Below are 22030 nucleotides of genomic sequence, written 5' to 3'. Positions count from 1 at the left end.
TAGTAATCTGTTCAGATTGGAGCTGGGGGGTCTGACCTCAACGCTAACCCCTCTTCCCAGACCAATCCCCAAGCACTTGCACACCCCGGGCAGCAACGGCCGCTACAGCACTGTCCAGTGCAGGATCTCTCACTCCTCGCTGACCTCTCTGCTTCGGGACTGGAGCAGCTTCGTGCTAGTTGAGGGCTATTCCTATGTGAAGCTGCTCTCCAGGTGGGCAAAGTGATGTCCCTTCACTCCTCCCCCACCATCTCAACTCATGTCTCTTCCTCTAACCCCAGACTGTACCCCTACTTCCTCCTAAACTCAATTACAGCCAACCTAGGGCTGCCCACTGACTCCCATTTCTCCTCAGTGCCCCAGACCAGCCCCCCTCCTCCTTCTACATGGTCCGCATCATTTCCAAGGCCCCATGTATGGTTCTTCGCCTGGGTTTTCCCATCGGCACACCAGCACAGGCCCGGCACAAGGTGAGCTGGCCCCAAGGAGTCTGGAGTTTAGACTGGCTCCTCCTCCCCAAACCCACAGGGCCAGGGCATAGCGCGAGGAACCCCCAGATTAAGTAAGGTTCTCTCACCTTGTCTGTGGGCCCCTTCTACCAGATTTGTAGGATTTGGGAGTAGGAGAATCTAATTGCATTTTTCCTCAGATTGTGTCAGGCTTGCGGGAAGAGATCCTACGACTGCGTTTCCCCCACCGAGTGCAAAGTAAGGAACCAACACCCAAGGTGAAACGAAAAGGGCTGGGGGGCATCGGTGGGGGCAACTCTCCCTCCAAGTCTCCCCCCTTGCTGGGGCCACAGCAGGCCCTCTCTGACCGGCCCTGCCTTGTGGTCCTGCATAAGCCACTGGACAAACTACTTATCAGGTTGGTACCGAGGGTGGGGTTGGGGCCTGGAGTACATGGGAAGGCTGTGGCTTAGCCGGGTATATGCAGCAATCAACTGAGAGTTGCCCCTTCTTCCCAGGTATGAGAAGCTGCCCCTGGACTACCGGGCACCCTTCTTGCTGACACTGGAGCCACCAGGCCCACTGCCCTTGGTGTCAGGCCGCTCAGCCTCTTCTAGCCTAGCTTCGCTGTCCCGCTACCTCTACCATCAGCGCTGGCTCTGGAGCGTCCCGTCAGGACTGGCCCCCGCACTGCCGCTCAGCGCCATTGCCCAGCTCCTCTCCATCCTCACTGAGTATGTCACCTGAACCTGCCAAACAACTGGGGGCAAGGGAGAGAGCCAGTGTAGACTCTGGGTCAGGACACTGGCAGAAAGTCTATGCCAGACACTGCCCATCTCTAAGCCTCAATCTCTCTTTTTTTTTTTTTTAAATATATTTTATTGATTTTTTACAGAGAGGAAGGGAGAGAGATAGAGAGTTAGAAACATCGATGAGAGAGAAACATCGATCAGCTGCCTCCTGCACATCTCCTACTGGGGATGTGCCCACAACCCAGGTACATGCCCCTGACCGGAATCGAACCTGGGACCCTTCAGTCCGCAGGCCGACGCTCCATCCACTGAGCCAAACCGGTTTCGGCTCTAAGCCTCAATCTCTTTGCTGCTGCTGTTATGCAGAGCGTCCAGCACAGAGCAGGGCTTGCCACTGCCCTCCATCCGCCTCCTTCCACTCTTCTTATTTAGGCCTCTGGTCCTAATTGGACTTGTTACATTAGAAGGACAACTAGTGTTAGCAAGGCCACCAGCACTGAAGTCTACCTAGATGGCTGCTAGAAAGTGGGTGCATAAGTGGCATGGGGTTGGGATGTATACTCTGTGTCTCTCCCATCTCATCCTGTCCTGCCCCCACCTTTATGGGGCTTCAGAGTCCGACTCTCCGAAGGGTTCCACTTCGCCTGCAGTGGGGAAGGAATCATCAACATGGTGCTGGAGCTTCCCATTCAGGTAGGTGCTGTCCCTCATCATCCCTCCCACCTAGGCTTGTCACCATCCCAGGGGCCCTGACCTCTGATCTGGGTTGGGACCGCTGGACCAGACCCGAGGCCAGTCCCAGGACAGTGTGGCAAGGGGACTAAAGTTCTGAGGGCCAGAGCTGGGTGGGGCCAGATCTCTCTCTGGGCTGGGGTTTGCCCAGGATCTCCCATCCTATCTACCCTCAGAACGAGCCTCCGGGGCAGGCTGCAGTGGAAGAGAGGCACACATGTGTGGTCCAGTACATCCTCTTCCCCCCACACTCCACCTCCACCAAGGACAGGTGAGACCTGGCCCCTCAGAGGGTTGCCTCTCTCCACATTCCTCCTCCTCCCTGCTGTCCCCTGAAGTTCTGCCTCCCATACCTGAGGGAGTTGGGGCAGAGGGTGCTGTTTTTAGATGCTTCATCAGGCAGGCGCAGGTCTGGTAAGGCCACATGTGACTTGTGGCTGCCTTGTGTTTGCACCACCTTCCTGGCCTCCGCGGACTGACTCCAACCATGGGGTTGTGGATTGGACTCTCCTCAATCACAGGCTCAGGCCCCTTCCTCCTTTAGTTTCTCAACAGATGATGACAACGATGTGGAGGTGGAGGCCCTGGAGGGAGACTCAGAGCTCAATCTGGTCACCGAGGTGTGGGTGGAGCCTCAGTGTGGGCGAGTGGGACCAGGCCCTGATTGCTGGAAGCATCTCCAGGACTTGACATATTCTGAGATCCCGAGAGCTGTGAGTGACCTTAGCAATACCCCCCACCCCTTATAGGTGGGGTGTCCTCCCTTTGGGAGCACCACAGCCATTGGGCTTTCTGATCCCTCTGAACCTGTGTGTTCTGAGTGTCTGACCGTGTGGGCTTCCTTGGGAGCTGGAGGCCCAGGTCTCTGAGACCAGAGGAGCTACCCCTGACCTCTGCTGTTCCTCTCCTAGCTCCACCCTCGCGATGCTGCCTGCATAGGCTCAATGCTGAGCTTTGAATACCTGATACAGCTGTGCCAGAGCAAGGAATGGAGTCCCCTGCCCCCAGAGCCAAGGGTCTCTGATGGTCAGTAGGGAAGGGGCTCCTGAGGGGAGTGGGTAGGGCGAAGGCAGCACAGACAGAAAATCTGGTCTCAACGTGGGTCTTGTCTTTCTTCCCTCCCTCTTAGGATTGGACCAGCGAGGAGATGCCTGTATCCATGAAATACCTTTCCATTTTGACCTAATGGGACTGTTGCCTCGGTGCCAGCAGCTCCAGATGTTCTTCCTTTTGCTTTCTAGAGGTGGGTGAACTTTGTACCACTCACCCACACCTAGAGGGCTAGCAAGCCTGGGTGAATTAGAGCATAGAGAGCAGATGAGTCTGCGAACCAGCAGATGAGTAATAGGGCCAGAGGAGGCTTGGGAACTGCAGGAGGGGTGTGCTGGTCGGGGCTGAGCTGGGGCACTGGGCAGCAGGAGGCTCTTGGTGCTGAGTGGAGTGTGTGTCGGGCAGAGCCAGAGGGCGTCCCTCTCGCCGAGGGGCCTTGTCCCGCCAACGACATGGTGCTGTGCCTGCTGCACAGCTGCCTGGGGCAGGAGCTGAGTGACCGGGAGATCCCTCTGAGCTCCGCGGACCAGGCTACCTTCTTGAGTGAGGTGCTGCGGCGGACCCCCTACAGTCCCGGTAAGCTCCCCATCTCTTTCCAAATATGACTCTGGCCATGCCCCTTTACCCCCATCCCACAAGGTGGTTTCTGTCTTTGGGTTTTGGTCTCCCTCTCTCCTCACCTCAGAGCCTTGCCTCTCCGCTGGTACTGCCTTCTTCCACTCATCTCTGTCCTCGTTGCAGGTCCAGAGGGGCCACCAGTGGGGGGCCGTGGGATCCTGAAGGAACAGTCAGTCAGCAGCACTCAGACAACTGGAGACTTGGTGCTTCCTGCCATGGTCAGCACTGGTTCATGTCCTTGAGCCGTTTTCATACTGACCTCCTTCCATCACCACATATTCATCCCCCACTTTCTGTCACTGGGGACAGTAGGCCTCCTGCCGATGACAGGATGCCGTCATTCAGCTTTGTTCTGGGTCTTGCAAGCTATACCCTCCAGGGTGGAGGAAGGAAGAGGGGTTGTTTGCTCCCTTACAGGTTGCTCTAATTTTGTTTCTGTCTTACAGAATGTGGGCCCTCCTGAAACTCTCAAGCCTCTCATCTCGGCCCAGCCCCCTCAGTGGCGCTGCTATGCAAGGCTTGTGACCCCCCAACATGTATTTCTGACATTCCTCCCAGCTACCTTCTCAGGTACCAACCACTGACCTTCCTCACTAGCCCCTCAGATACAAACCCTGAGCTCCCTCACTGGGCCACCAGGCAGCTCTGATTGATGCCTCTCTTTTACTTCTCAGATGTCCAGCATCTGGCCACCTATGGCCTAGAGGGACCCTCTCAAGAAGAGACAAAGCCCAAGTTCGGGGATTGGAGTGGGGTCTCCAGTCTGAAAGTTCTGGGAGGAGCTGGGGTCAGGGCTCCAAAGGCCCAGGTCCCTGTCCTCAGTGTCACCCCGGTCTATGGTAAGGTGCTGCCTCTTAAGTCAGTTAAGCTGGAGCAGAAGTGGGAACAAATAGAGGGCTTGAAGATCATGTGACACCTCTTCCCATAGACAGTACCTTGAATCCAGGAGAGCTGAGCCCGCCCTTCCATCGGGACTTCCAGGCTTACACTGGGCGTCAGGCTCCACAGACGGAGGGTGCAGATGGGCCCCGGGCCCGATGTCCTGTCTTCATCTATAGCTGTGCCCTGGAAGCGCTGAGGGAGCAAATGGTTGGCATGCAGCCCCCTCAGGCGCCCCGAGACCTCATCTTTCAGTGAGTGCCCTTAACGTTGACCTAGGTTATCCCCAGTCAGGGCTCAGCTACACACTCAGGTCTGGACAGGCAGGTTGTTGGTCAGTGGCAGGAGCTCAGCTGCTTAGCCATGTCCTGCCAGCTCCTTGCTGGGCTTCCTTCAGCAAATCAGTTGAACTTGCGGGGCCATGAATACATTTGGCGGGGACCGGTGGATGATCCACTGGAATGTGGGTGGACAGTGAGTCTAAAGTGCCTCTTAGGGAAGTTGGCCAAACTCCCACTTCCCTCTCATTCTTAGGACTCAGTTTCTCGACCAGACCTCCCCCTCCTCAGCCTGGATGGAGCCCAGATACAAGGAGGCAGCCAACCATTGTGCCTTATTGCAGGAGCATGCTCAGCGATGCTACGTCCGTGGTGAGCAGGAGGGAGCATCAGGGAGGAGACATGAGGATTATAGGGCTTGGGATTGGGGAGGTGGTTCCAGAGCTTGACCCTCAAGGGCCCTTCCACTCTGTCAGGGCTGTTCCGGAGCTTGCAGCAAGCACAGAGTGTGACCTCCCAGGACTTGCTGATGGCAGTGGATGCCTGTGAGGAGCTGCTACAGGAAGTAGACATCACCCCTTTTCTGCTTGCTCTCTGTGGACACACTCAGGGTTTGCCTCACGCACCCCCAAGTCCTGGTCCTCTCAGTCCTGGTCCCTTCAGCAGCAGCATCGAGGAGGCCCCTGAGCCTCGGGAACGAGCTATCCTGGCTTCTGAGTCCAGGTTAGGATTGTCCTGGAATAACGTGGAAGGGGGCACACAAAGTCCCAATAAACTGGGACCTTTCGATCCCAGGGAATGGCCGAGCACCTGAGTGAGAGGCAGTAGCGCTTTGTTGCTGGCGTCCTGCCTCCTGCCCAGTCTTTCTCTCATTTGGCTTGGGGAGCATCCTCCCTTTTGGCTCTCCTGTCTCCTGTTCTGGTGTGGAGTGTTGAGCTGGGTTGGGGTAGGGAGTTGACAGTTGCTATCAGTGAAAGTAGAAGCTGTTCCGAGAACATTCATATGATAGCAGTGATCCCCGTGAACTACTTTGAGTTTCATAGGGGCAAAAACTTTATTGTGCCCACTGCTGAGTCCCCAGCTCACCCTTCCTAGAGACAGGCCGACACGTGTGTGCTGCTCCCAGTTGGGAAGGAGGCTCCTCCTCCAGGAGATGGTTCTTAAAACTTTAATGCCCCCACCCCCCACCCCACCCACTCAGCATAGAGACCGAGGACCTAAGTGAGCCTGAGTTTCAGAGCACCCGTGTGCCTGGCAATCCAGACCCTGGCCTGGAGATCTCTCTGACAGACGTCTGCCAGCTCAGAGGAGAGGCACATGATGTCCTTCATAGCCTCATCCAGGTAAGGGTAGGGGAGCAGAAGTCCTGCCTGTGCAGCGGGTTAATACTCTCTCCTGGGTTGAGGGTGTAGGTGTCTGTTGTAGGGTAGGGGCTGTGTTCTGAGGGACGGCTGACATTCTAGCCTCCTCCTAACCCCAAACAGGAGAAGTTCCTGGAGATTAGTGGTCTCCACTTCCGCACAGTGCCCTCCAATCCCCACTACTTCTTCTACTGCCCTCCGTCCAGCAGGCGAGAGGTGAGTAGCTTTCTCCTTTACCTTTCTCCCCCCCCTGACCTCTAGCCCCAGAGGTTCTACTTGGCCCACCCAGATTCTCTCTTTTTTAAAAAATATGCTCTTACTGATTTTTTAGAGAGGAAGTGAGGAGAGAGGGATAGAAACATCAATGATGAGAATCGTTGATTGGCTGCCTCCTGCACGTGCCCTGACCAGGAATCGAACCACTGACCTCTTGGTTCTTGGGTCGATGCTCAACACTGAGCCACACAAGCCGGGCCCATTCGGATCCTCTTGACTCTGGGTTCCCTGAGTCCTGGATGTGGCACTTGCTCTGCCTTGGATCAAGCTGTCTCTTCCTTTTCTTTTTTTTTTGCCCAGGATGAGGGCCCCCGGGACACAATAGACAGAAAAGTCAGTGACCTGGAGTTTTCAGAGGCTGAACTCATGGGAGAAGAAGGTGTGTGGGGAAGTGGATCAAGGTGGGAAAGGCTGCTTCAAGCCAGGATTCAGGGGCCTCCACGGCCAGCCTTTCCTATTGACCATGAGACCTGCATCTCTAGGAGACACATCTGCCTGCTGTGTGGTCACCGAGAGCGACCCAGAGCTGGAGGTGGAATACTGCGAGAGCCGGGAGCCGGACCTGGGGCCTGCTGGGCTAGACTCCACCTCGCTGTCAGATGCAGACACCGTGAACCCTGATGAAGACTCCTTCAGTATCCTTGGGGGCGACTCGCCCACTGGGCCTGAGAGCCTTGTGCATGACCTGCCACCGCTCTTCCTGCACCTCACGTGCTCTGTGCGGCTGCGTGGGCAGCACAGCTCAGTACCCGTGTGCAGCCTGCCCACCTGCCTGGGTGAGATGGGGGTGCCCGGGGGGGTGGGCCACAGGTCCCAGGACAGCCTGCCTGCCTGCCTGCTTGGGGAGGGTCTTTGGCTATAACTCTTTAGCACTGAGAATTTGGAATCTATGCTTGTCCTAGGGTTCTCAGTAACCCCTAACTTTCCCCCCCTCTCCCAGGCCAGGTGCTTTCCAGTCTGGAGGGCCCCCCAATTGGGGGCCGAGTACCCCTGAGGGACCTCAGTGTCACTTTGGATGTCTTTGTGCTGACCTTGCCGCTGGAAGTAGAGCTCCCCCCGGCCTCGGACCCTCAGCACCACCGGTGTGGCAGCGTGTTTGGTGGGGGGACCTGGGCCTTGGGGGAGGGGGACCATTACGGAATCTAGGGACACTTGAAATATTTCAAGAAAGGAATGCTGAGGAGGTCTTGGGAGGATATTAGTTACTGACCTTTGATCTTTGCTCCTACCTGTTCAGGTCAACATCTGAGAGCAGTGTTTCATTCCCACGGTCCCCAGGGCAACCATCATCTTTAAGATCGGATGATGGCCTGGGGCCCCCACTGCCACCCCCAGAAGAAGATAGGTATTTCTTTTTCTCCTTTAAGAGTTTCTTGCTCCCCTTCAGTTTTATTTTCTGGAAACCAGTGTCTAACCCTTTCTTCCAATTAGGCACCCAGGACTATCCAATTTGGCCACACCCCACAGATTGGCTATTGAGACCACTATGAGTGAGGTGAGGGCCTTCCCTCCCCCAACCTAAGGGACAGCCCCTCAACACTATGACTGATACCCTCTCCATCATATCAGTGGGGTAAGGCACCCCCTTATCCTGGGATTGAAGTGAGATCTTCCTCAGTCTGTGAGGCAGAGTGTCTTCTAGTATCTTCTAGTCTGGGAATGAGGTGATTTCCACTCAGCAAGGGAGGTGCCCTTTGCCACTTCCGGGATTGTCCTCTTACTCTAGATCCGCTGGTTGCTGGAGGATGAGATGGTGGGGGCACTCCGAAGAGGGGGCATCCCCCAGAGCCCTGCCCTGCACCGAGCGGCTGCCCACATCCATAGCTCTCCTGGACGCTCCACTTGCCTTCGCCAGACTCTGCCGCTGAGTTTTGTGTTTGGACCAGAGCGCTCCCTCACACAGTTCAAAGAGGTATGTTATCCTCAGAATAGTCCCTGGACTCCAGATACAGAACTGGAAAGCCCTCTCTTCGTTTGAGTCCATTGAATTACCCTTCTGCCCACCTCCTCACCACATTGTCTGTCCTTTACCCCATGCCTGGCAGCCCCAGTGGGACGAGACCTAGCTCCCAACCTTGCCACTGGCCCACTGGACTTTAAGCGAGTCATTGAACCTTTCATATAGAGGTAGTTGTGAGGGTCTGGTAAGGAAGTGTGGGGTGCCATGAAGAAGCAGGGCTGCTCCTGTCTAAATTGTAACTGTGGCTCCTATTCCTCAGGAGTTCCGCCGCCTCCACCTTCCTGGTCATGTTCTTCTCGAGGACCCTGGCAGTGGCTTCTTCTTCGTGGCAGCTGGCCAACAGCCAGGTGGACCCCATGGGGTGCCCCCTTCTGTGGCCTGGTCTTGGCACAGCCATGAGGATAAGGCTGACAACAACGAAGGGGAGGTGAGTCTTTCCTGGGCTGACCTGGGAATGGCAGGGGTGGTGGTGGTGTGTGGGGCCTGGACTCAGTCCTGACTTCCTCCCCTCAGGCCCTGACAGCTAACCTCCAAGCCCCTGGCTCCCCAGAGGATTCTGAGGGACCCTCCCTCATCAGTCTGCCCAGCCTGCCACAGGGAGGTAAGAAAAGACTTGGGCAGCTCAGCCTGAGGCCGGGACACAGGACTTGTACATCCCTGGACCTGTTTCCATTTTTGGAAGGTGGTCCTAGGTGGGATTGAGGAGGTGCTCTAGGCCTTTCTTTTCCTTCTCTTCCCAGGGAGCCAGCCTGGGCCCAGCCAGGGGCTAAGCCTCATGTCCAGTCAGGGCAGTGTGGACTCAGACCACTTAGGTAAGCGGGGGCAGCGGGAAGGACTCTAGGCTGATGGGAAGTGGACGTAGGGTTGCACAGTGGAAAGTCGGGAATGGAGCGTCAGGGGGAACTAACCTGGAGGAGCCATCGAGCCCAGTGTACTTTGGAGGCTCAGATGAGCCTCAGGACGGGGTTGAACTTCAGCACATTTGACACAGGTTATGATGGTGGCAGCAGTGGCTCTGACAGTGAGGGTCCCAATGAGACCCTGGGTGAGAAGGCCCCCTTCACATTGCGGACCGCACCTGAGCCAACACCTGCACAGCCTTCGCTCTCAAGCCTCCCTGGGCCCTGCCTGCCTGACTTCTGGCTCATCGTCCGGATACTGCAGGACCGTGTGGAAGTGTATGCACATGCACGGTAAGGAGGAGCCAGGGCCGCACCCTCACTCTGATGGTAGCCTCCTCTGCCTGGTCCCACTTCACCCTTCCTGAATGTTATTAAAGGGTAAGACATGGGACTGAGAGTTTGGGTAGGGATCTGACTTTTATTCCAAGGTTGGGTGCTCCTGACCACTTCCCACAGCTAATAGCAAAGCATGTCACTCTGCTTTCCTAAAGGAGTTGAAAAGCTGATGGAGATTTTGGCTCCTTGCTGAGCATTAAGAGCATCTACAGTTCAGAGCAGCTTCAGAAGTTGATCTATAAAAATAAGGAATAATAGACAATATTTAACAAGTGCTTACTAAGTGGCATGCAGTGTTTAAGCTTATCTAATCTATATAACATCCCTACAAAGTATTATTATCATAAGTGAAGAAACTCAAGCACAGATAAGTTAAGTACTTCCCTAAGGTCACAGTTAGTAAGTGGCAGAGCCAGGATTCATACCTAGGCCTCTGGTTAAATAAGTACTGCTCTAATCACAGAGGTGGAGTTGAGAGAAGGGAAGGCCATCATTCGGATAAAGTGTTTCTAACTTCCCAAGGGACAAGTGTTCCTAACTGGGGTCCATGCTCAGAACCCTGAGCCCAGTGACTTAGATACCATCTCTGACCTGCCAGTGATAAAAGGAGAGCTGTATGGTAGAAGCCTCAGTGTGGTACCCATATGGAGGCTGGTGAGGCAGGCATGGAGCCTAGGCTTCCAGAATTGCCACTGAGAATTCCATCTTTCCCATTTCCCATCATGTTTACTTTCCTTTGTTCAACCTACTTCCTTTTCATGGTTCCTCTTGGCCCAGCTCCCATGACCCTTCCCCACAATTTTCTCCCCACTGCAATTCTGTGTCTGATCCACCCCTCCTTCCTAGGAGCCTGATTCGGGAAGATGGGGGGCCAGGCACTGAGTGCCGCCACCTGCAGCAGCTCTTGGTGAGGCGAGTTGGGGAGATCTGCAGGGAGGTCAACCAGGTAAGGGCAGCCAGGGACAGGGCTCTCCAGGCATGGTCACAGCCCCAGGGAGAAAGGAATTTCCAAGACCTTGACTTCCAGAGGCTGCTGATCCATCTTGGATGTTTTCTTTGATACCTACTCATTTATTAGGATGCCCCCCTCCCCAGACTCCCCACAAACTAAGGAACTCTCCCTAACCCATCCCCAGTACTGTGGGCTCCTCTCATCCCTCCAGGGACTATGAGATGTTCCTACTCATTGCACTGTGCTAGCATCTATACCAGTGGTTTTCAACCTTCCTAATGCCGCGACCCTTTAATACAGTTCCTCATGTTGTGGTGACCCCCAATTTCATTGTTACAAATTGAACATAATTAAAGCAGTGATTAATCACAAAAACAATATGTAATTATATATGTGTTTTCCGATGGTCTTAGGCGACCTGTGTGAAAGGGTCATTCGACCCCCAAAGGGGTCGCGACCCACAGGTTGAGAACCGCTGATCTATACTAATAAAAGGGTAATATGCTAATTAGACCTGGAGACCTTCCGGACAAAGCCATGGTGGTGGTGCCGAGGCAGAGGCTCTTAGGGTGATCAGGCCGGCAGGGGAGGGCAGTTGAGGATGAGCAGGCCAGCGGGGGTGGCATTTCGGGGTGATCAGGCCAACAGGCAGAGTGGTTAGGGGTGATCAGGCAGGCAGGCAGGCAGGTAAGCGGTTAGGAGCCAGCGGTCCCAGATTGCAAGAGGGATGTCCGACTGCCAGTTTAGTCGGACATTCCCTGAGGGGGTCCCAGATTGGAGAGGGTGCAGACCAGGCTGAGGGACACTGCCCCCTCCCCCTCCCCCCCGTGCACATACCTTGTGCACCGGGCCACTAGTTAGGGATATAATGGTGAACAAGAGGGAAAGCGTGACTCTCTCGGGCTTGTGTTGAGTGGGGGAGATAAACATTGAACAACTAAATCACACAAATTATTTTCATTACAATTGTGAAGACTTCTACAGAGGAAAAGTAGAGACTGTTATGAGAGCATATAACTGGATCTGACCCTCTAAAGCAGCGGTTCTCAACCTTGGCTGCACATTGGAATCACCTGGGATGAGGCCCAGAAATCAGGATTTTAAAAAGATTCCCAGGTGATTCTAAGTGTCAAGGAAAGTTTCTTAGAAGAACTTATTTTTAAGCTGAGACCTGAAGGATGGTGAACAGACTCTGGCAATGAAGAAGGACAAGTATTCCTAACGGGACCAATGCTCAGAGCCCTAAGCCCAGTGACTTAGATACCATCTCTGACCTGCCAGTGATCACTGATGCTCTTTTTGACCTCTGACCCTCCCACCCCTGAGATAATGGGCATTCTCTCTGGCCTTTGATTACCTCTCAGTACCACCACCAGTTTATGAGGGAATCCATTCCAGTTCCTTGATACCTTGCTCCTTCTCCTAGCGGCTGCTGCTTCAGGACCTTCATGACAGTCACGTGTGTAACTCTCTCCTGGTGGCCGAGAGTGAAGAAGATCTGTGGCGCAGCGAGACCCCCTTCCACTCCCGTCAGCGGGCACCCCTGCCCAGCGATGGTAAGGTTCCACCCAGGAGCCTTCCTTTCCTTTATCAAAGACTGGGAGAAGCCGAGGGCTTCTCCATTGCTTGCTCATTGGTGGCAAGTAATACAGTGAGAGCGAGGAGAGGACACAAAGGATCACTAGACTTGGGTATTTCAAGTTCATCAGAGACTTCAGTGGAAGTACTTTCAGTGGAGAGACGGGAATACAAACTAGAGGAAATTGAAAAGTGAAAGGATGTTAGGTCGAGCAGAGAATAACTAATCTTTCAAGTGGCTTGGTAGTGAAGGGAGAGAGGAAATAGATATGGCAGGAACTAACGGAAATGGAGGTCAAGGCAGCAATTTTAAACTATGGCAGAGACTGGAGCACATTTATGTTCCACAGCGAAAGAGCCAGGAGAGGGGGAAAGGTTGAAGAATACTGGAGAGAGGGGTCAGTGAAAGGGCACTGGCTGTCACCTGTCTTCCTAAGGGCCTGGTCCTGTCTTGTTTTCCAAAATGATCGTCTTTCTCCTACAGGGTAATAGACTGGGCAAGCAGTGGGTGTGGGGGACAAGTAGGCCAGTTGACAGGTGAGAGAAGGCCAGCGGAGTGGAGCCTGAGACCCGGTAGGAGGTCTTTCTGATTGGCTGTCCCTCCAAACAGGCAGGCACAGGACCCCTTGGGGATTTCTGGTCATGGTTAAGGAACATGGTAATCTACTCGAGGTGGTAATTGAGGTCTCCACACTTCTGCTCCCTTCTTTTATTCCTGATGACCTCTCACCCCAACTCAGAGCAGTGATTTTTCAACCAGTGTGCCACAAGAATTTTTAAAATATGCAATATCTAAAAAGAGATTAGGACCACTAACCTCTTCTCCCTTAAATTGTCAAATTAATAAATGACAACAGCGAACACAACAATAGCTGTCCAGTGTGAATGAGTCAAAACTATACCTTTTTTTTGTTTTTTTTGGTCAGGTCGGCAAAAAATATATTTTTTGGTGTGCTGCAGAATTTTAGCAAATAGTTTGTGTGTCATAAGATGAAATGCCATTCCTTTGTAGTTCTCCCTTCTGGTTTAAAAGTAAAATCAGACCACTCCTTATTTTTAACATTCTCAGCAAGTCTGTAGACGAACCTTCCTGGCAGCTTCAGAGAGTGCATCTCTCAGCACATCCTGGGATGTATTCCATATCAAAGCAGAATTCCTGTAATTAGTGGGCTTCCCAGGGTTTTGATGGCATCTTCTGCAAATTGAGCATGAGCGAGGACAGCCCAGCACTTTCACTTCACAATGACTCCCAGCAGTCTGAGGTGTAAGACCAGGCAGAAGCCAGACCGAGCCCTTCCTCATTTTAGTCTCTCCATGTGGTTTTGCTGAAACCCTTAGCAACCAGCATTCCATTCCAGACTCTGCAGCCTCCTGGGTTTTCTCTAACTGCTCACATCTGACAGCAGCTTCTCTGGGAAACCAAATTGCCACCTTTGGGCTACTGTAAGGTTCCATGTCAACCAGGAAAGGGTCAAACAAGGCATTGGACTGTGGCTGTGGACTCTCGCATATGTCACGCCACCCTCTGGGTTCTTTGGGATCGCTATCCTCCAAAGCACAGGACACAGCTCTCCCCACTCTGCAGTGGGTGTGTACAAGTAGTCTATCTTTTGTTTAAATGGGGTTATTGTTGTAACTCCCAGTGAGTACACAGATGGGGTGCATATTGCATCATGAGGTATATCGGGACAGGGTCAGGGTGCTGTGGCATTAACTTCAGGATTTTCTCGTGCTTTGCCTCCCCTGACACCTCTTCTTGGCTTCTTTCCCACATCTCCCTAAGATAGTTCTGAAAACCTTTGTGCTATGACCTGTCTTCCTAGGAGCATGGTCCTGCCTTATTTCCCAAAATAACCCTCTTTGCCCTGCAGAGTAATAGACAGGGCTGAGGAGCCTGGGAAGGGGGGATGGGTCGACCAGTTCACAGGTGAGAAGTCTGTGAGGGCAGAGGGCTGTGTGCCATTTCTGATCCACGTCTCCGTTCCCCCGTCAGATTATGCTGCTGATGAGAGCTGTGCACCCCGAGGATACCTCGCAGCCACAATGCAGTTTGTCCCTGGCCATTTCTCCTGTGACGTTGTGTGGGGAACCGTGATTCGAGTCCATTCACGCCTCAAAATGGGGCCCAGCATGGGGGTCTCTCGTGGTACATGATGGCATGAGAGGGCAGGTGGAGTGTGTAGGGGGGTCTGGAGAAGAGTTCCCTGAGCCCCCGTCACTCCTACAGCCATCCAGGCCCTGCGCTCTGTGCTCAATGCCTTCTCCGTGGTGAACCGGAAGAATATGTTTGTTTATCAGGAGCGAGCAACGAAGGCTGTGTATTATCTTCGGTACGTGAGTCCTGCAAAGATGGGGTAAAGCGTGGTCCCTGGAAGGTGCAGGAGGCGGTATGTCCAAAGACCTTGCCACTCTTTCCCAGGCTCCTGGAGACATCCTGCAGCGAGCGGCCGCCAGAAGGCGATGCTATGCCCCCCTCCCTCGCCCTGTCCCGAAGCCAGGAGCCCATCTACTCTGAGGAAGCCTCGGCATGTATCACCTTCACTCCCTGAGGCCCTGTTCTCCATCAGACTTCGCTCTCTGAAGCCGGGCCCTGACAGGGTTTTCTTACAGGGTCCTCGTTCTCCCCTCGACTTGGCTTCCAGCCGCAGTGCAGATGCTGCTCGTCCTGTGGGCCAAGTGGACAGACATATCCAGTTGCTGGTGCATGGTGTAGGGCAGGCTGGTAAGGACTGCAGGGAGAGGGTAGGGAGTGGCCAGATGAGGTTCCAGAATTCTCTGGGACTTCTCTTGGAGCCTTCCTACTCCAGCTCATGCTGTGCTCTGGGCTTCCTTTGAGTAGGAGCTGGGTGGAAAAGGACAGACTGCTGTGATATTTAGAGGCCAGGACTTAGAGCTGATTGAAATGCAGCTTGGGGAAGGGGTCATTAAAGTTGATATCAGGTATCTGTCCTGGGTAACTATGGGTAGATAGTGGCCCCACTGGCTGGATACCAGGGGTGAGTTGGGGGTGAAGGTGATTGGTTCAATTTGAGATATGTTGAGCCTGAGGTGTCTATTAGGCAAATGGATTTTCCAGCTAAAGTTTATGGCCCAATTACTGTGTGTGCTAGGTCTTCAGCTAAGATTGTTACATATGAGGTAGATACTGTTGCTATCCCCATTTTATGGCTAAGGGCACTGAGGCTTTGAGAGGTAAAACTCACTTGTCCACAGTCACACAGTGAGTAGCTTGGCAGAACTAAAACCTAGTGCTGGCTGCCTCTGGTGTGTGGGAGGATGTGAGTCTGGGGTTAAGGGCTGGTTGGGGTAGCTGGGTCCTCCGCAGGGTCTCCACCTTCCCACCACGGCTGTATCAAGGTCCCGAGATCACAGATGAGCTAGTGCGGGTTCTGCGTCGGCGCCTGGATGAGGCCACTCTGGACGTCATCACAGTCATGCTTGTTCGGAACTGCAAGCTGACGCCAGCTGATGTAGAGGTCAGCTCCCTCCCAGACTCCAACATCCTCCATGGCAACCGCAGATCCAGGACAGTCTCGGCCAGAACCTCTTCATCCAGCTCTGACTCCCCTTCCCACTCTCTGCAGTTCATCCAGCCCCCTGGAAGTCTCCCCTCAGAGGTGTTGCATCTGGCCTTACCCCCCTCCTGCAGGCCCTGGCTTCCGGCCTTGGCCTGGTACCTACGGCAAAACCTGCTTATCTTCCTGCACTCTCCCAAGTACACAGACAGCAATGGCCGGAACCACTTCCAGGTGAGGTTTCACCCACCTCATTCAACACCCACACGCACCCAAATACCCCCTCCCCCCCCCCACACACCCTTCCTGTATAATTTTTATACAGATGCCCCATGTATACCTTGTCCCATGGACCTGTGTACACCCCCTCCCCCCACATATACCTTTATGATCCACCTGTGTCTTCCTGTGCTTCCCATTCCACACTGTGGACACCCATTCCCTGATGGCTTTTGTCCATTTGCCTAGTCTTAGTTCTCTGGCTCTTCTCTCTCCAGCATCCACTCCCACCACAGGGTAGCCTCCCCGACTTGGACATTTACTTGTATAACAAGCCTGGTGGACAGGGCACCGGTGGCAAAGGTACAGGATAGGGCACTGCCAGGTGTGGGAAAGCCTTTTCTGTGGTGGCTGCGAGGGCCTTTCCCAGCCTTGCAGCTAAGGGGGGGTTTGGGGAGATGAGGAGAGGGGATCCGGAAGTCCCAGACCTGAGTTTTCCTGTGGATTCTATCTAGGAGTTGCCTGCATCACTCTATCCTTTGTGGATGAGGGAGGGGCCCCCATCTCACTGGCATCATGGCCCCCCTCTTCTCCGGGGCCCCCAGATCTACTGCGAGAGGAGGAATTTGAGCAGCTGACCATGGTCACTCGCTGCCCAGTCCTGCCGGACAGTTCTTCAGGTGGGGCAGCTTGGTGAGAGGAGGGGTGTTCGGTTATGCTGTAGGAATTAGGGACACCCTTAAGTGACCTTCATTCTTTCCTCCAGCTCAGAGTGGCGCCCCACGGCTTCGACTAGATGTGTGGGAAAAAGGGAATATCAGTATCGTGCAACTGGAAGAGAAGCTCCGAGGAGCAGCTCGTCAGGCCTTGGCTGATGCTGTCATGGAGCTGCAGCTACTGCCAGCCTCCCTATGCACAGAGGACATGTCCCCAGGTATGTGGGGGCCAGAGAGCCTCACGGGTCCAGGCAAGATGGTGTTTCAGGTGAGGGTGCAAAGGTGGGATTCTGGAAGACATCACAGGGGCCCCATCTGAAATACACATTCTTAATTGTCCCTTACCTTCCTTGCGTCGGCAAGTCCCTGGCAGAAATGTGCCCAGGCTTAGGGTTACCTGCCTAGAGTGGGAAATATAGCAACTCCACACAAAATCTGCAGCCACACTCAATTGCATATGCTGTCATTCACTAACCCACAGAGAAAGTGTGAAGTCACTGTCATACCCTGGGGCTAGGGTTTCTGGAATGGGGATTGATGGCCAGTGACAAAATTTGTATTGTCTGGTGTCCACAGGAAGTCTCAGGAGTGGGTCCTTGGAAACCAAGAGCCCCGCAGGCCGAGCTAGCACCTTTCCCCCTGGGCCTGCCCCTGGGGAGCCTGTGACTCCCCCCAGCAAAGCTGGCCGGCGTAGCTTCTGGGATATGCTGGTAAGGGGGGAATGGGAGGAGGTGATGAAGTTGGCATCTGCTTTCCTGCCTGCCTCCTAGTTCTACCTGCACTCCCCTGCAGGCCTTGCCTCGCATCTCCTGTTATATAAAACTACCCTGTCCCTTGGGTAGGAGCTTGCAGAATGTAGCAAGTTCTCACTGACAGAGAGAGCTTCAGCTTATTAAGTGCCCTCCCTTCCACTTTTCTTACCCTATCCTCACAACCTGCAGGATAAGCAGGGCTTTGACCAGTGAGACAACTGGGCTGGAAAGTTGAGTAGCTTGTCCGAGGCTGCTTAGTCAGCCTGCAGTGAAACCAGGGCCTGAACCTGAGCCTCCAAATCCTCCAGGCTCTTGTTACCATTCCATCCTCTACCCTGTTCCCCTTCCCTATAGCCCTCCTCATTCACTGCATTGCCTCCAGAATAAAACAGAATCTGGGGACTTGGGTTCCCCCAAAACAACTGATGACATTGTCCTGGATCGGCCGGAAGACACTCGGGGCCGGAGACGTCACAAAACTGAAAATGTTCGCACTCCAGGTGGAACCGAGCGGGCGTCGGGCCTGGATTCTGGAGCCCAGAGACACAGGTGTGTATGTGTGACGTGTCCGGAGGGTGTGGTGTGAAATCATAGTTGATAACGGATTTATGTAAACACATACATATCGAGTATCAGTGTGCGGTTCTTACTCCTGCTGTGTCTTCAGACGCCGGACCACGCAGCTGGAGGAGGGCGAGGTGGGGACCCTGCAGCCGGTGTTCGCTCGGGTTACTCAGCGCTGGATGGAATTCATGGTTCAGACTGGTGAGACCCCGCCCCCCCCCCTCCTCTGCCTGCCCCCCCCCCCTTACACACACACACACACACACACACACACACACACACCGACCAGGACTTCTTTGCCCCGATCTAGGTTGCACCTCAGTGTCCAGGAGCTCCACCCACATGGTATCCCGGTTCCTCCTTTCGTCCATCTTGTCTGAGTTCACCACTCTGGTCACCTCAATGGCTGGAGACACCAGTGTCCGCATCTTTGAGCAGCATTTGTGAGTTTGGGGTCTCACAGAGGCTGAGCTAGGAGAGCTGGGGGCCTAGGCTCAGGAGGTGATGGCCGGAGAGGAGGCCATGGATGGTCTGCCTTCTGAGCGTCCCTCCCTCCCAATAGGAGTTCAGAGCCAGACATCTTCAGTCCTTGTTCCCTGGGACAACTGGGCCCAACACCCCGCCCTGCAGCTGAGCGGCATCTGCTGCTTCTGGGAAGGAACTTCTCGCAGTGGAGGAGACCCACCCAGCAGGGTGAGGGCATGGCCTAGGGGAGCTGGGTTTGCAGTGACTGAAGGTAGTGTCTGATCTTGCGGGGGACAGGATGGGATTGAGGGGGACCTGCCTCCAGGCCCCCATTATGACCCTCCCCCACCCTGTAGCTCCCAAAGCCTTGCAGCGCTTCGAGCCTGGAAGCGACGGGAGCTCTGGACGAAATGCTCCCCGGCAGAGGTTCTTGCTACTGGAGGTCGTGGATAAGAAGGTAGATGTGGGGTCAGGGGCTGGGTCAGGGAAGAGGTTCTGTGATCTCACTAACCCTGACCCCTGACTTCCAGCTGCAGCTGCTGACTTACAACTGGGCTCCAGACCTAGGGGCAGCATTGGGGCGAGCACTGGTTCGCCTCGTGCAGTGGCAGAACGCTCGTGCCCACCTCATCTTCTGCCTCCTCAGCCAGAAGCTTGGCCTCTTCCATCATTATGGCCAGTTGGACTTCCCAGTGCGGGATGAAAAGGTGCCTGCTGCTCCGCTCCCTCCTCTAGTTCTGGCTCCCAGGGTTTTAAGGAAGTACTGGCTCAGAAGCAGGGGAAGGCGACAGACTAAAAGCAGAGGTAGTGGGGAAGGAGAGACAGAGAGGAGGCCAGGGCAGGAGAGAAGGTCTGAGGACAAAAGCCAGGCACTCATTGTGAGGCTCCATCTTTCTCAGGAGCCAAACCCATTCCTAGTGCCGACCGTGGAAGCAGAGACCCTCATCCGGAGTGCAAGCCCCCCACTGAGCCGTGAGCAAGGCCGGCTGAGTGGGTCCTCTCGGGGCGGGGGCCCCCTGCCCCTGGACACATTCCCCTTTGATGAGGCCCTGAGGGATATCTCAGCTGCCCGCCCCAGCTCCTCGCTTGGCCCTGTGCCCAGACCCCCTGATCCCGTCACCTACCATGGACAACAGTTCCTGGAGATCAAGATGACAGAGCGCAGAGGTGAGGGCACTGGGCGTTCAGTGGGCAGGGGCAGACTGGAGTCTGGGAGGGACAGGGGCAGCAGGTCCTGGTGGCCACTACTGGTGCTTCCCATCCCCAGAGCTGGAGCGGCAGATGAAGATGGAGAACCTGTTTGTAACCTGGCAGCAGCGCTCCACCCCCGCCAGCATGCCCATCAGTGTGAGTGGCCCGACCCCCATCCTCCAGGAGCATCCTCTGACCCTTCCCTGGCCACCACTCCAGTGTTCACTGCCCCGTTTCCTCAGGCCGGGGAGCTGGAGACCCTGAAGCAGTCATCCCGCCTGGTGCATTACTGTGCAACAGCCCTGCTCTTCGACCCAGCTGCCTGGCTGCATGGGCCGCCAGAGACCTGTGGGCCCCCCGAGGGGCAGGTGAGGCTCAAGAATCCTGGATTTCTCCCCTGGGATCTCCCTTTACAGTGACCTCCATTCCTCCACTCCTGGTGGTTGACAGTGTGTAGAGCCTTCCTTAATATCCACTCCTGCAGCGGCGCCATCGCCCTGAGGCAGGGCCTGGGAGCCGAGAGGCCCCCATAAGCTGTGAGGCCTTGGATGTGCCCCCGCCGGGTGCGCGTGAGGAGCCTTGGCTGAAGGAGCTGAGCCTGGCCTTCCTGCAGCAGTACGTGCAGTATCTGCAGAGCATGGGCTTTGTGCTAGTGCCACTGCGGCCCCCCTCGCCTGCCCGAAGGTGAGCCCATCTCTTCCTTTTCCTCCTCCTCCTTTTCTTCCCCTCCCTTCCTCCACTGCAGGTGAGGCTCCGCCTGGCCTTCCTGTCTTCACATAGGTCCCGTGAGGACAGTTCGGGCCTTATTAATGTTCACCCCTCTAGGCCAGCACACACACACACGAGGATCTTGGACACTTCCGTGCAGCCCTCATTCACATCCTTAAACCTCTCTCTCTCAGGGAACTCACAGAACTGTGTACATTCTCACAGAGCTTATGCCCAGGTACATTACATCTCATGTGCTTACATGCTGGTGTACAGCCATGCACATGGATCTGGTACCACTCCTAAGCCCCTGGACCTGGGCCTTAATGATGGCTGTCCTGATCACCCCACTGTCCTCTCCTGAGATTTTACATGGTTCATGACCTAGGAAGTCCCTTACTCACCAGGGGTAGTGTCTTTCTCACCTAGGACCCCTGCACTGGACCTGCTTGCATCACTGCACTCTGGCCTGTTCTTGGTCATGTTCATTCACTGGCTACTACAGTCTTGGAAAGTTGGCAGCTCCTCTATCACCACCGTCCTTCTCCCCAGAGCTCAGTGACAAGTTCACAACCACCTTTTCCTCTGTATTGAATCTCAAATCCCCATTTCTGTGGCCCTGCTCTGTGTTCTTCTCAACATCTGAGCCTCCAGATTCTGTGTTCCCACCTCTTCCCAGTGGCTGATGGGAAAGTACCTGTTACAGTTACTTTTGTGTCTCTGGATTTGTGAGTTTATTTTCTCCCTTCTCTTACTTCAAGTATGATGCACTTTCAAGTTAATAAATATAATTGTGTCCTTAATCAAGATCCCACCTTGAACCAGAAAGCCAGTTCCAACTCCTTAGTGTTTGTAACCAGCTCTCCACCTCCCAGGATGCCCCTCTTTTCCAGGCCTTAGGAAGAGAGGACAGGCCTGGGCTTTGTGCTGGTGCCACTGCCCCTCATTGCTCAGTGACAACAGGAGGAGTAGCTGTTCAGCTTGCTGCCCTCGGCCAGGTCCCAGCTGTAGGAGCTTCTCTGAGAGACTTGTTTGCTTACTTTCTATTTATCAAAAATCTAAATTCCTTTTTAAACAAAAGATACACTAGCTTAAAAAACATGTTTCTAGAGCAAAATGTAAAGTCAGGCCTTTCTTTGTCACCAGTCTTTAAGTATCACCAGTCACTAGCTGGTCTTGTCCCTGTCTTCTTAAGGATGAAATGGCACATTTCACCAGAGGCTTAGGCACCCCCTCCCCACCCCTAGCAAGAGTTCTGGTGGTTTGTACCTCGTAAGTATAATAATTGGGTCCCCTTGGCCCTTTCTGTTTTGTCCTTGTTCACAGTCCTGTCCCTGCTTCTCTTCTCCCCTGGCCTCTGAGTCGAGAAATGAAGAACAGTGGGCCTGTGGAATGCTGGGAGTACCATTCCCCAGTTGAGAGAGAACTGCTTTTCCCTCTCAGAGGAAAGTTCCTAACCAGGGCTTCAAGCATCTCCTTGAATTTTCCTAATGAAATCTTAGACATACAGTCCCCTGGCCCCTCCCGCCTCCCCTGCTGCCCCCAGTAAACAGATCTCCCTGCCCTCATGGGTGTCTCAGCAGCCTCTCTGGCCCTACCCTCATCCTCTCACTGGTAGAGAAAGGCCTGGCATCCACATCTGCACTGAGCACTGCTCACTGCCCCTTAAAGCAGCAGTTACTAGAGAGCCTTGCCACTTCCTCACCGTGGTGTCCCGAGCAGGCCCTCTCTGGGCTGTCTGCTCTCCTACAGACAAGTCCACATAAAATGGACTGAG

The 22030-nt window shown here is 54.4% G+C and overlaps 1 protein-coding gene across 5 annotated transcripts in view; it reads left to right on the top strand.

Moving 5' to 3' along the window:
- The window catches only part of SZT2 (SZT2 subunit of KICSTOR complex), a 56008-nt gene that overhangs the window by 26711 nt on the left and 7267 nt on the right, over positions 1-22030 (top strand). For 4 of the 5 annotated variants that reach the window (XM_036348351.1, XM_036348350.1, XM_036348352.1 and 1 more), the window contains 50 exons: positions 61-213; positions 356-470; positions 650-867; positions 968-1183; positions 1816-1894; positions 2110-2204; positions 2478-2646; positions 2845-2959; positions 3063-3176; positions 3389-3559; positions 3725-3819; positions 4048-4171; positions 4276-4440; positions 4530-4734; positions 5015-5130; positions 5235-5481; positions 5960-6101; positions 6243-6335; positions 6696-6774; positions 6878-7171; positions 7336-7477; positions 7633-7740; positions 7827-7890; positions 8122-8307; positions 8615-8782; positions 8869-8956; positions 9096-9167; positions 9347-9548; positions 10440-10539; positions 11972-12101; positions 14117-14269; positions 14351-14453; positions 14543-14648; positions 14734-14845; positions 15481-15599; positions 15708-15872; positions 16136-16220; positions 16373-16537; positions 16624-16791; positions 17150-17283; positions 17708-17874; positions 17993-18090; positions 18200-18332; positions 18452-18582; positions 18711-18811; positions 18885-19061; positions 19254-19521; positions 19622-19701; positions 19788-19913; positions 20030-20229. In XM_036348351.1, the coding sequence (XP_036204244.1) occupies positions 61-213; positions 356-470; positions 650-867; positions 968-1183; positions 1816-1894; positions 2110-2204; positions 2478-2646; positions 2845-2959; positions 3063-3176; positions 3389-3559; positions 3725-3819; positions 4048-4171; positions 4276-4440; positions 4530-4734; positions 5015-5130; positions 5235-5481; positions 5960-6101; positions 6243-6335; positions 6696-6774; positions 6878-7171; positions 7336-7477; positions 7633-7740; positions 7827-7890; positions 8122-8307; positions 8615-8782; positions 8869-8956; positions 9096-9167; positions 9347-9548; positions 10440-10539; positions 11972-12101; positions 14117-14269; positions 14351-14453; positions 14543-14648; positions 14734-14845; positions 15481-15599; positions 15708-15872; positions 16136-16220; positions 16373-16537; positions 16624-16791; positions 17150-17283; positions 17708-17874; positions 17993-18090; positions 18200-18332; positions 18452-18582; positions 18711-18811; positions 18885-19061; positions 19254-19521; positions 19622-19701; positions 19788-19913; positions 20030-20229 (7056 nt within the window). Of the gene's footprint in view, positions 1-60; positions 214-355; positions 471-649; positions 868-967; positions 1184-1815; positions 1895-2109; positions 2205-2477; positions 2647-2844; positions 2960-3062; positions 3177-3388; positions 3560-3724; positions 3820-4047; positions 4172-4275; positions 4441-4529; positions 4735-5014; positions 5131-5234; positions 5482-5959; positions 6102-6242; positions 6336-6695; positions 6775-6877; positions 7172-7335; positions 7478-7632; positions 7741-7826; positions 7891-8121; positions 8308-8614; positions 8783-8868; positions 8957-9095; positions 9168-9346; positions 9549-10439; positions 10540-11971; positions 12102-14116; positions 14270-14350; positions 14454-14542; positions 14649-14733; positions 14846-15480; positions 15600-15707; positions 15873-16135; positions 16221-16372; positions 16538-16623; positions 16792-17149; positions 17284-17707; positions 17875-17992; positions 18091-18199; positions 18333-18451; positions 18583-18710; positions 18812-18884; positions 19062-19253; positions 19522-19621; positions 19702-19787; positions 19914-20029; positions 20230-21448; positions 21526-22030 lie in introns of all 5 variants that reach the window. The other variant, XM_036348354.1, reaches the window with a different exon arrangement.

The sequence above is a fragment of the Myotis myotis genome, unplaced genomic scaffold (assembly GCF_014108235.1).
Source record: "Myotis myotis isolate mMyoMyo1 unplaced genomic scaffold, mMyoMyo1.p scaffold_m19_p_2, whole genome shotgun sequence".
Classification (NCBI taxonomy): Eukaryota; Metazoa; Chordata; class Mammalia; order Chiroptera; family Vespertilionidae; genus Myotis; species Myotis myotis.
This window is presented reverse-complemented; position numbering and strand designations above follow the sequence as displayed.